Source organism: Heptranchias perlo, chromosome 1 (assembly GCF_035084215.1).
Source record: "Heptranchias perlo isolate sHepPer1 chromosome 1, sHepPer1.hap1, whole genome shotgun sequence".
Classification (NCBI taxonomy): domain Eukaryota; kingdom Metazoa; phylum Chordata; class Chondrichthyes; order Hexanchiformes; family Hexanchidae; genus Heptranchias; species Heptranchias perlo.
In genome coordinates, this window is record NC_090325.1 from 154,944,042 (window position 1) to 154,957,509 (window position 13,468).

At 46.3% G+C, this 13,468-nt stretch overlaps 1 protein-coding gene across 4 annotated transcripts in view; it reads left to right on the forward strand.

Annotated features, from left to right (window-relative positions):
- Positions 1 to 13,468, forward strand: part of pdgfc (platelet derived growth factor c) — a 338,263-nt gene that overhangs the window by 85,354 nt on the left and 239,441 nt on the right. For all 4 annotated transcript variants that reach the window (XM_067992754.1, XM_067992746.1, XM_067992765.1 and 1 more), the window contains one exon: positions 11,583 to 11,778. In XM_067992754.1, coding sequence (XP_067848855.1) covers positions 11,583 to 11,778 — 196 coding nt within the window. The remainder of the gene's footprint in view (positions 1 to 11,582; positions 11,779 to 13,468) is intronic.

Sequence of the window (13,468 nt, forward strand, 5' to 3'; positions counted from 1 at the left end):
CGCACTTTAGTTTTCCTTCCTCCTTAACAGCAGGCCGACTTGTAGAACTCCTTTACTAGCTGTTCTAATTCAGCTCCTAGTGGGAATGAGTCCATAATATAAAATTACTGGGCACTTTTTCAACACTGTTTTGGGAAACCAGACTTAAAAAATTATGTGGCGACGATTCAGAAGATGAGGGGTGCAAACTGATATGGACAAACAGCCTCCTATTTTTAAGGAGGTACTACAAAACAACTTCTCTCTTGTTGTGTCAGTCCTTCTATATTTGTCAATTTCCCGGGGATGCAACTTAGTGTTGGAGCACTGATGCTCAGCTCCATGGGATCGGACGGCACGGTTTCAATCTGCCACTGTTCTCAGTTCAGCAGGGAGCGAAAGGAAGGATGCCATATTGTCATTGGCTAGATAATATACCAATTATCTGAAAAAAATAAAACCTAAGAATGACACATGTAGAAAATAAGCAACAAGCAATGCTGCCTAAAAAATGATAAGGGATTTAATGATTGTCCATGTAGAAATGTTTGACTAATTCTTCCTTAATTGAGGAAGTTCAGAAATGCACATTATGGGCAGGATTTTAACTGGGAAAAATGGGTGATTTGGGGTGGGGGGGGCATTGAAAATTGCAACATTTTCAGACCCACCCCCAACCAACTCCAATCCGCCCCGTTCCGGTTTTCACCGGGGCTGGACAAGGGGCGGGCGACCAACCCGCTCTCAGGAGGTGCGTTGGTCACTAAAAACTTACAAGGAGGCTGTGGGCCTCCATTTTGAAAGGTTTTGCGATTTCAACCTCCGGGGGCCGGGATTCCAGTGCCTTCTCCTTCACGTTGGGTGAGAGGAGGCGAGAATGCAGGTAGGTGCCTTTCTGGCACAGCTAGTGGGTCTGGAGGAGCAGGAGTGCATCCCCCAGGCCCAACCTGCAGTGACCCCCCAATGATCACAGACACCCCCCAATGTTCACGGACACCCCTCCCCCCCCGCAACGATCACGGTCCCTCCCCAACGATTGTGGACCTCCCCCACAACGATCATGACCCCGCAATGACCCCCAATCCCGAACCCCCCCTCAGTGACTGACTCCCCGGTGACTGACACATGATCGTCCCTCCCATGACCTCCGATCCCCTCCCATGACTGACTCCTCCCCATGACTGATCCTCCCCGGTGACCGACCTCCGATGACTGATCTTCCCCCTCTCCCTGATGACTGACCCCATCCCCTCCCCTCGCACCACCCATGACTGACTTCCTGGTGACTGACCTCCGATGACTGACCTCCTCCCCACCCGATGACTGAACCTCCGGGATCCTCATGCCCCCCGATGCCCCCGTGCCCACCGATCCCCCATGCCCACCCTTGCCACCATGCTCATCCATGCCCCCATGTCTGCCATGCCCCCATTTCCTATGCCCACCCATGCCCCATGCCCACCCATGCCCCCCCATCCATGCAATCTAAGACTTACCTGAACACTTACCTGAAGACATCCTCTTCCTTGCTCTTGTTGACCGGAGGTCACCGGTTACGGTTGGGTTACGGTTACTGGCTTAGTACAAAGAGGAGAAGAGTCAATTCTCTCTTAACTCTCAATTCACTTTATTCACGCCGTTAGATCATATACATATAGCTTATACATCTGGTTAGATAGAGACATGCAGTTTGCACCAGGTTATACAGTTTTATACCCAAACTATGATCTAAACGCTATACTTCTGGTTAGATATAGACATGCAGTTTGCACCAGGTTATACAGTTTTATACCTAAACTAGGATCTAAACGCACACCCACTAGGTTTCTCTGACACTCCCTGAGTGGTCACAGAATATAAAGGATAATACCCGAAAAGGAGAGCTGACACTGGCCAGGCTTTCCGTTCTCTCTCTCTCTCGACGTTGTCTCTACGTCCCTGACATAGGTTCTTCCACTTCCGCGATGGTTGGTCTCCAGAGTCTTCGCTCTGGCTCCACGCCCCAGATTCTTCATTCTTATTCGGAATCTTATCTCTTCAAGCTGTGTTGTCTCTCTCTCCTGTTGGTTTAGGCTTGCTCGCCTAGTCTGTGTCTTCTCCTCTTTGGCTCTGTCCCAAGGACTTAGGTAGCATTACCTCATTACTCCTTTTCTAAATAAGGACTTGTGTCTCATCACATCTCCTTTGTCTTTCACAAAACTTAACTAATTCAAACCGGTTCTAGCCAGCTCAGGCCAGCGACTGAACTCAGGTTACTTCAGTTCAAAAGTTGCTCTTGCCTGTGTGTCAGCAGCTGATATCTCAGGTTACTGCAGCCCCTGGCCAACACTCTGCTCCCATCCGAGTGAGACCAGCCTGTCTATCGGACTGGCCTATTGGACAGGAAACCGACAAAAAAAAAGACGTCCTTATGTCAAAATCGTAAGGACGTCCGGGAAACCTGTACTTCCAGGTTTCCTGTCTACGATTTGACCCCTGCCCCCTTCCCAGCTCCGGGTCAAAATCCTGGCCTATGTGTGTATATTTCTACATGTAGCCATTTGTCTGAAAACAATTCACTGAATAGTCCATCCAACACACAAAAGATAATGGGGCCGATTTTAGCACCCGCTCTCGGGTGCGTTCTCGGCGGGGGGGCCTCGAAAATCCCAAAATTGAGGAGCGGGACCGGATCGCGCCTCGATCCCGCCCACTTCCGGGTTCCGTGCTGACGTGCGGGGGTGCGTGCGCAGCCCCCGCTGGTGGGAATCCCACAGACAATTAAAGCCAGCGGGATGCCACTTGAGTGCATTTACTTTGCTTGTTCAGGTCATTAACTGACCTGATTAAGGGACTGTGTGTGATTTTGGATAAACATGGGACTGTTTCACACACTGGGGGAAACAGTCCCAGTTGAAATGGACGTGTTGCAGCCGTCAGCCTGTGGCAGCTGCAAAGGTCCATTTGACAGGTGGGGGGGGAGACCCTCAGCCATTGCAGGAGGCCGCTCTGTCACCTGGGACAAAGTTTGGCCTCCACCACCCTCCTCCTGATGGTCGAAGTCACCAACCTGCACACTTACCCCGGGGTCCGGAGACATGTACCTACCTTGCGGACCCCCTCAGATGTACATCTTGCGGATGGGGGCCGCCGTAGCTGCAGTCATGATCTCCTCGGAGGGCGAACAGCATCACTAGCCTCACCAGCCTCGCCATCCACGCCGTCCACCTCTGACACGTGGAGCTCCACAACAGAGTGCTGTGACACATCCACCTGTACAGCAGGAGGGAGGGCTACAGCAGAGAGAGATGCGTCGCAGAGGGCACTACCCTCGCCACAGGGTCCACAGACCGAGGCTCAGCCTCCTGGACCTCTCTGAGGAGCAGTGCACATGGAGGCTCAGAGTCAGTCAACATGTAGCCGTGGACATCTGCAGCCTCTTTCATGCCGAGCTGCTCCTGGCTGGCCCGTGCACCATCTTCCTACCTGTCGCTGTCAAAGTCACCACTGCCCTCCCGAACTTCTGCTCCACAGCCTTCCAGGGTGCAACCGGGGACATCCCCGATGTCTCTCAGTTATCTGCGCAGAAGAGCCCTGCAAATACACCAACACCCACTCTGCAGTGACACAATGGGTGGCATCAATGGTGGGTCCTCATAGGGATACCCAGGAGCGGGCATTATTCCACAAACCGGACAGGATTCGCGAAGACATGGTAGTATTGGTGCCAATACAATGTGTGATGTGAGTTGTTCTTTAAGTCAATAGATGTAAGAACCATGACAAACCCTCAAACACCCTTGTGCATCCCCTTCATGCTCACGACACGTTTGTCTTACGCTGCCTACTGCACATATGTGATGCATGCCCTGTGGCTGCAGCACAGGTAGTGGCAGGTTGAGTGAGGCTGGCCGTGAGAGAGATGCACGAGAGGGTGAGCATGGGATAGAGCCATGAGATTGTATGAGGATTGGGTTGCGTGGAAGTGGCGGGGTGAGTACTCGCGAGGTGAGTAGGTGCAGGTAAGATGAGGATGAGGTTTGAGTGGGTATGAGGGGTGATGTGACAGAGTAGTGTTGACAGTGCAGAAGGAGATGTGGGGTGGGGGCAGTGTTGTGGCAGACGGAGTGTAGGGGAATGAGTAAGTGTTCTCACTGTGGCTGACCTACTGAGGTCATTGGAGCGCCTCCTGCCCTGTATGCAGGTGGGCGATATGTTGGTGGCGCAGGTGACCTCTTCTGCCACCTCGAGCCAGGCCTTGGTGGCAGAGGCAGGCCGCTTCCTCCCGCCCGCCGGGTGGAAGATCTCTGTCCTCCCCCTCCTCCTCACCCCATCTAATGATACCTGCGGTGAGGCATCATTAAACTGGGAGCAGCCTTCCCCCTGGGCTGCTCCATGCTGTAATTTTTGCTGTTTGTGGCAGCATCTGTCAGTGGAGGACTGCCCCTTTAAATAGAGCGCCTCCAGCTGACAGATCTTACTGCGCATGCGCAGCCCGCCCGACGCGCAGATCAGCATCGGGGAACCCGAGGAGCAGGTAAGTGGATCCAATTAGTGTGTTACCTGCTATGATCGCGCGGGCAACCCACTAATTTCACCGCGCCCGCTGGCCCACCCGCCCAGAACCCGCACCCCTGGTAAAATCGGGCCCAATGTGACGGGAAGATTCATGTGCTATTGGGCTCGATTTTCGCACCTCCGAGTGCGTGCGTTCATGGCGTGGGGGCTGCGAAAGTCAGGGATTCCCCGGGCGGGTCCGGAGCCTGGCTCCAACCCGTCCACTTCCGGGTTCCCCAGTGACGCGCTGACATGCGCATGCAGCCCCCGCATGTGGGACTCCCGCTGGCAATTAAAGCCGGCGGGGTGCCAGTGAAGGTAATTATTTAGGTACTTCAGGTTGTTTACAGACCTGATTAACATGATATTTTAGGAGGGGTGGGATTTTCCAAACAACCGTGCTGGGGGAAACACTCCCAGTTGAAATGGACGTGTTGCAGCCATCAGCCTGTGGCAGCTGCAAAAGTTCATTTGACAGGTGGGGGGGAGACCCTCACTCATTGCAGGAGGCCACTGTCACTTTGGACAAAGTTTGGCCTCCACCACCCTCCTCCTAACAATAAAATTCACCAACTTGCACACTTACCCCGGTGTCCAGACACATTTACCTACCTTGCGGACCCTCTCAAATGTACATCTTCCAGATGGGGGCCGCCAGAGCTGCAGTCATGACCTCCTTGGAGGACGAACAGCATCACCAGCCTCGCCGGCCACGTCGTCCACCTCTGACACGTGGAGCTCCACAACACAGTGCTGTGACACATCCACCTGCACAGCAGGAGGGAGGGCAACCGCAGAGAGAGATGCGTCGCAGAAGGTTCTACCCTCGCCACAGGGTCTACTGACCGAGGGTCAGCCTCCTGGATCTCTCATAGCAGCAGTGCACACGGAGGCTCAGAGTCACCCGACATGTAGTCGTGGACATCTGCAGCCTCCTTCATGCCGAGCTGCTCCCGGCTGGCCCGAGCACCATCTTCTTACCTGTCGCTGTCAAAGTCACCACTGCCCTCAACAACTTCTCCTCCGCATCCTTCCAGGGTGCCACCGGGGACATCGCCGACGTCTCTCAGTCGTCTGCACAAAAGAGCCCTGCAAATACACCTACACCCACTCTGCAGTGACACAATGGGTGGCATCAGGTGTGGGTCTTCATAGTGATCGTCAGGAAAGGGCATTATTGCACAAACCAGACAAGATTCGCAAAGACGTGGCAGTAATGGTGCCAATATAATATGTAATGTGAGTTGATCAGAAATTAAATATAAGTAAAAACCATGACAAACCCTCAAACACCCTTGTGCATCCCCTTCATGCTCACGACACGTTTGCCTTACGCTGCCTACTGCACATATGTGATGCATGCCCTGTGGCTGCAGCACAGGTAGTGGCAGGTTGAGTGAGGCTGACCGTGAAAGACATGCATGAGAGGGTGAGTATGAGGTAAAGCCATGAGATTGTATGAGGATTGGGTTAAGTGGTAGTGGCGGGATGAGTACTGGCGAGGTGAGTAAGTGCAGGTAAGATGAGGATGAGGTTTGAGTGGGTATGAGGGGTGATGTGACAGAGTAGTGTTGGCAGTACAAAAGGAGATGTGGGGTGGGGGCAGTGATGTGGCAGATGGAGTGTAAGGGAATGAGTAAGTGTACTCACTTCGGCTGACCTACTGAGGTCATCGAAGCGCCTCCTGCACTGTATGCAGGTGCGCGATATTTTGGTGGTGCAGGTGACCTCCTCTGCCACCTCGAGCCAGGCCTTCTTGGTGGCAGAGGCAGGCCACTTCCTCCCGCTCGCCAGGGGGAAGATCTCTGTCCTCCCCCTCTTCCTCACCCCATCCAATAAGATCTGGAGTGAGGCATCATTAAACCTGGCAGCAGGCTTCCCCCTGGGCTGCTCCATGCTGTAATTTTTCCTATTTTCCGCAGCATCAGTCAGTGAGGGACTGGCCCTTTAAATAGGGCTCTTCCAGCTGACAGCCTATGCTGTGCATGCGCAGTCCGCCCGCTGCGCAGCTTTCCAGCGCGAAACCTGTAAGCACAGTTAAGTGGGTTCAATTAGCCTGCGAATGCGTGCGGAGCACCCCGATTTCACTGGGCGCGTTACCCACGTGCCCAGTCGACCCCCCATTGCAAACCCGCCACCCTCCTAATATTGGGCCCATTGAGTGAGTTATTAAGCCATATTTGTTTAAATAACCCCATTATCACAGTAATGTGAAGACATTATGAGCAGCTCAGTGTTATACTCTGGACATGGTTAATACTGTCATTTGGTGAAAAGTAGAAAATGTTATATTATTCAAAACTGCTTTCACTCATATTGAGGAGGGGAAGGAGAGGGAATGAACAGATAACTGTTGTCACAGAACACCCTTGTTGTCTTTTTTATTATTGATAGATGTGTGCCAGAAATTTAACATGTCTTGTGGATATAACTTTTAGCTTGCAGCAACGAAGCAACTGTTTTCTGTCATGTATTTTTAGTCTTGGCGAGTATTCAACAATCTTTGCCGAAGTAGAACTTCCATCTCCCTGGTAACAGTAAAGATAGGGAGCTTTTGATTTGTGCGAGGCAAGAAGTATTGGCCAGTCAGGACAAGAAGAAGGCTAAGAGTTGGAATTAGTGTAATGAATTGGTTGTAAAGCTTTGTATATATATAGTTTAAAAGATTGCACGGAACTCTGGTTTCAACATTAAAAGAATTCATGATAACATTTGAGTTTTTTGTGTCCGTTTTGCTTTTGAAACATAATTTGGACTTTGGAACCTATAAGATTTGCTCTGTAATTGGGGTCCAGTTTTCCATTGGTGTTGACAGTAATATGGCCACAAGGGCTGAGCAGAAGCCCTTGATCAACTGTAATGTTTGCCTTCATTAATAATGCTGGCTCTCACTGGGAAGGAGGGGGGAGGGGGAGGGGAGAATTCACTTTACATTACACTTTGTGCCAACTTTAGCAGTGGCACTATGTGTAACCTTCTGCCTGTGGGCTCAGTCAGCTGACACCAGAAATGTGTACATCATATGTGGCTATTGCTTAAACCATTGTCATTTTTGGTTTGGGTTGATTACATCATTTCCATAAAAAAAAGCCACTTGTAATTTAAGGAGCAAAAAGCCACAAATTGAGTATTTATGGGTGTTCCTTTTAAAATTATATTTAATTACAGATGAGTGATTTTAATATCAGAGCTTTATGGTTTTTTTTGATCTCAACATTTTCTTGTACTTTAATATCCCAGGACAAGACCCCCTTCTTGTTGGTGGTGTATTTTTACATTGAAAGATTCATGTGAAAACATTGCATCTGCCAGAATGACAAGCTTTGAATAGCAAATTGCTATTGGACAAACCTCAGAGTACTATTTGTGAAGTATAGGTAGCCATTAAATATGTGAAGTAAACACTTGTGCAGGGCAATTTTCAACTCTGGTGCAAATCAGACGGGTGGTGAGCAGCGCTCAATTGCACCAGTGTGAGGCCTGAGTCATTTTCATGGTTGAACCTCACCTGCAGAATATCGACAAGCTGCCAGTGCTCAAAAATGCTGATAGGCAGCTTGCTGATTGGCGGGAGGTGGAATCTGACTACTCTTCTGAGGAATTGAGCCAGGAAGTGTATGCTTAAAAGGGAGGAAGCAAAGCTGGGGTAGGGGGTGGGGGGGTTTGGGGACAAGCAGGAAGGATTAGCAGCAGGCCTGAAGACTTTTTTGTGGCATTGGGGGTACCTCCTGGCCCCATAAAATCATTTAAAGGAAAAAGGAAAGGGCTTGCATTTATATAATGCCTTTCATGACCTCAGGATGACACAAGGCATTTGACAGTCAAAAAAGTACTTTTGAAGTATAAACACTTGTAACGTAGGGAAACATGGCAGCCAATTTGCGCACAGCACGGTCCAACAAACAGCAATGAGACACATGATCAGGCAATTTGTTTTTAGTAAAACTTATCCATACTGTTTCCAGAACTGCTTCCAACGGTCCCTTTAAGGATTGTTGGTAACATCACTCCAGGTCCGTTACCAAATGATGGACTGTGTGTAGGCAGCTTAATAGTCCAGTTGAAGCAGGCGTCAGGTGGCCAGTGGTTGTGAGATTTTTTATTCTGCAATTTTCGACTGCCTACCATCCCATTCTTCAGCGTCAGTGGAGCGATAGACAAAAATGGCATCCATTATCTCAGATACGAAAAATGTGGAATTTATTTCAAGATTGAGAGATATCACTGTGATCAAAACTAACTCAGCTTAATAGCAGCCTGAAAATAAATATAAATCACTTATATGCTGCTTTTGAATCCACAAATTGCCTTGTAGAACCACACAAGTGTGTGTATCTGCCCCATGTGCCTTCTGAAACACATTTGCTGCAATGAATGTTATTCCACTGCAAATAATTCATCAATTTTAGCCAATTAAAAACCAACCAAAAATGTTGTAGACAGATGATGCCATATTGACTAGTGTTTTGTGCCTATTAAAGATTTTAGTTTTTACTTATCTATTTGTTTTTTATTCTAGTTTTCTCCTCTCTTTTCTTGATTCCTTGCTGAGGTAGCATTTCTTGGGTGCCAGTTACCCTCTGGTACCATGTCCAGTTTGTCATTTTTCTTGTGTGCGCCTGAAACAAGTGTTGGGCCCTTTACAATCGGGAGGAGCACATTTAAAGAGACCAGGCCTCCGATTTTCCTCCCTAGCCTCTGACCGCTGCCCCGCCTACCACCCCAACCCCGACCTCCTATCGTCCCCCCCCCCCCCCCAACCCCAGATTCCAATCCCCCTCCGGCTTTCATTTACTTGACACTAGCAGCGGTCTGATCTTCAATGACTCTTCACCGGTGGGCATACCACGCAACTTCTCAGGAATGACGATATCCCTTTAAGAAAATCTTTATTTAAAGGGGGAGGGAAAATGCTCTTGGAAACACATTCTACCTTAAACCTTGCCAATTTGATGGAAATGAGGTTCGAGGCTCAAAATCAGGGTGCTTCGGGCCTCACCATGCAGACGCAGGGATTTATCTCTGCAATCCCCGCGCGCCCAGAAATCTCTACCCCAAAGTTTTTGGCCCTGATATTCCGCTGGGGTTGTCCCAATCTCCCACTGTGACTTTTCTGAGGGTTTGGACAATCTCCTGCAGAAGTTATGGCTGGGAACCAGGAGAACCCACAAATTTCAAAGCTGGTGTCTGGAACTCTTGTCCTTTGTATGAAGAAGTTAAATTGCAAATTTTTGCCCCAAATCATGATGCTTCTGTCCCGTGACTGCTTTGTCTGACATCATTTGGTTCTTATTGCACCAAACTAAGGGGATGTGGCTAACATCACTGGAGCAGGTCGGTTTGACAAAAAGAAAAACAGGAGGAACATTAAAACCATAATTTTTATTCTGTTACAGTTGAAATACATTTTGCCTTTGTTCGTCCCAGGTTCTATTTGTTGTATCTCCTCTCCTACCCCACCCAAAAAAAAAGCGCCAAATTGCAACAAAGTTTATACCCAGGCTCAACAAGACAATGTTCTAGAAATCTATGTTTCTGTGCCGACTTATCCATCTATATGATGTCTTGTCTGCTTTGCAGCACATTCCTTTTTTTATTTTGGCCTAAAAATGGAACAAAAAAAGTGTTGGGATTGATTTCCATTCCATAAGCACAGGGGCCAAGAATATTTAAAGACAAGTCTTTTTTTAAGTTTTGAAACTTGTCGAATGGGTTCTTGTACCACGAGTCTAGTCCTGCTGGGAGCAACATGTGAATTAGTTGCTAATGGCACTTGGATAATTTACAGATGATTATTACATAATTGAAATACTTTTTCTCTCTGCAGTACTCTCTGCAGAGGGAAAATTGAATATTCACTGAATCTTATGCATAGATCTTAAGGAAAATTAATCTATGCAAAATTTCTTAAAGGGGAATTGTCCTGAAAAATTATTTTGCCAGGTTAATAAATGGAAGGAAGCACATTTGAAAAAAGAACATTCTAAAAGGTTGCAATGTGGCAGGTAAAACTATCTCTTACAGTATGAGCTTTCCCTGACAGTGAACTTGGCACTGTTTGTAGGTCAATTTTTTTTCCGAAGGCAATTCCTGGCTGTGTCCATTGCTTTAAAAGTTGACATATCACTAAGTATTGACTTGGTGATGTAGCATCAGTTTGGCTTGGTAACTGCATTAAGGAAGAATCATTACCACTTTGGGACAGAAAAAGTCCAGCAGAATTATGCGTTATTTTCATCATGCTAACATCAAACGGCAGCAATGTGGTGATTTTGTGATGCACTTAGGTTTTCTGGTGCAAATTGTGTGATTGTGCTGCAAAAAATATCACTATGCTGAAAAAGAGCTTGAAAGCCTTCCATGCAATTGTTTCGGAATGACAATGTTCCTTTAAGAAAATCATTTATTTAAAGGAGGGATGGAAACCCCCCACAGAAACACATTTGACCTTAAATGATGCACATTTCAGTTTTGTCCAGTTTTGCTTTAGTAATCTAAATGAAGACCTTAGATCAATTACTTTAAATCTAATATGCATAGTCTCACAAACAGAATAGGGAATAATGAATCAGAGGCAAGTGGACTTTAAAAACATTTACAAACTTTTCATGTTGTCAATCAACCTTCAAAACAGCAGGAAGGAGAGCAAATGGCTTTCGCTATTTAAAGTCTCTGTAGTGTCTGGATCTAAGTGATGGCAAATCCTAACGGCATGTGTTATTTATTCATCAAAGTTTCATAACCTGTAGCCAAGTGTGTGATGAAAGAACGGGCCATGTCAATCATCTTGAAGGAACTTTCAGCAGATAGCTGATAAAAATGATATGGTATAGAGAATGGTTAAACACATTCCAGATTACAAACATTTCATTAGGTTACTGGTTCACTGGTTTCAATCTCCTTTATTGGGTGGTTGTTGTGGGATTTGTGTTTATTATATCAGTTTACATTTTATATCTGCACAGTTAGACAAAATGAAGTACATAAATACAATTGGTTATGGCTGAGATTTAAATTCCCTGTGTTTTACACAAACAATTACATGGGCTTTTTTTTAATTAAATTAGGAGTACACGATCATCAGCATGAAAAAATTATCACAATATCAGAAGATGGATTTGTGCAGAGTCCACGATTCCCTCAAAGTTACCCTCGGGATGTGGTGCTGGTGTGGAGATTAATAGCAGCTGATGAGAATATGCAAATACAGCTTACCTTCGATGAAAGATTCGGACTTGAGGAACCAGAGAATGGACTGTGCAAGTGAGTGCCTCCTTTACAGATTAGGATAGAACAAACTGACTGTTAATCAAAAGAAAGATTGCTCTTAAGATAGGAGGTGAACTCAGGACTGCAACTTCATTTAATATACAAATCTATATACATGTGATCCTGCAGAAATTCTGGTCAGTTTCTAAAAATAACCATATTACTGGCAATGCTGATACTGTGAAGTTCGTTTAAGGGAATCACTAGTAAAGGAATCAAAACCAAAAGCCCAATCCATTCCAGTAGACTTTCTTTTGGGGAATTACAAGATTCCATTTAAGGAAAGCAGTCAAACGAAAACTACACACTAACAACATATTAATCACTATCTCTAAGATATAAATGAATATAGTGCTCAAGAGACATAAGTGAACATGTACTTTCTTCAGAGTGCACATTTAGAGCATTTGTGCTTTCTATATACTGCACTTCGGATGTTGCATCTCCCAAGCTTCATACATAATTTCTGAGGCTAAAGTAGAGGTCTCTGCAGCTTGCTCCTCAACTTCCCAATATTTCTCTGATGCTTTCTCACTCTGGCTCCCCAATACTTAGTATTGTATTTAAAACTTGTTGCGATCTCAAGTTATTAATTAATGAATCTTTGTGATTGTGCGAATTATCCAGTTAAGAGAATCAAAAGTCCTGAACCAAAATTATTTCCTTATTGCCATCTGTGCTCGCTGACTTACATTGGCTCCCGATCCACCAACACCTCAATTTTAAAATTCTTATCCTCGTGTTCAGTTCCCTTCATGGCCTCGCCCCTCCCTATCTCTGTAACCTCCTCCAGCCGTACAACCCTCAGAGAACTCTGCATTCCTCCAACTCTGGCTTCTTGTGCATTTCCCACTTCCTTCACCTCACCATTGGCGACTGTGCCTGCAGCCATCTAGGCCGTATGCTCTGGAATTCCTTGTCCAAACCTCTTCACCTCTCCACCTTTCTCTCCTCCTTTATGACACTGCTTAAAACCTACCTCTTTGACCAAGCGTTTGGTCACTTGTCCTAATGTCTCCTTCTTTGGTCCGGTGTCAATTTTTGTCTGATTACACTCCTGTGAAGCGCCTTGAGATGTTTTACTGCGTTAAAGGTGCTATATAAATGCAAGTTGTTGTTGTTTTAGGTGGACTTTTCAGTACATGATTGCAGTCCCAATTGTGCTGTTAACATAGCAGCACTATATTCAGGCCTACTATCAGATATAACAACATTTCACTAAATTTTGTTGAAATCTATGAAATCATATATTTATAGAGAACTGATGTATCTCAGACACTGTTTGCTAATTTGTTCTGGTTCTTTGAATGCATTTTTACAGCATCAGAATGAGTTACATTAAGAATTGAAAAGCTTCCTTGATTGCATTTTCTTAAACATGTATACCTAATGGGCATAAAGGATGGTTTGATGGCTTCAAACTTTTAATTTTCATGCATAAAAGAAGTTTCTTGTTTTCCTCGGCCCTCGATTGTTTACACTGATTCCTGCTTGTTTTACACTTTTTTTTATACTCGGCATATGCAAATGGAATTCTCAGGAAATTTTGGTGTACCTCGATGGTTACTCCGTTTGAGGAAATTCTGAGCCTAAAGTTAATGGTATCATACCTTATTAATCTCTTGTGTGACAAATTTTCAAAATTAGAATTTGTTATGAAGGAACCATTTTAAGGGTTCCATGT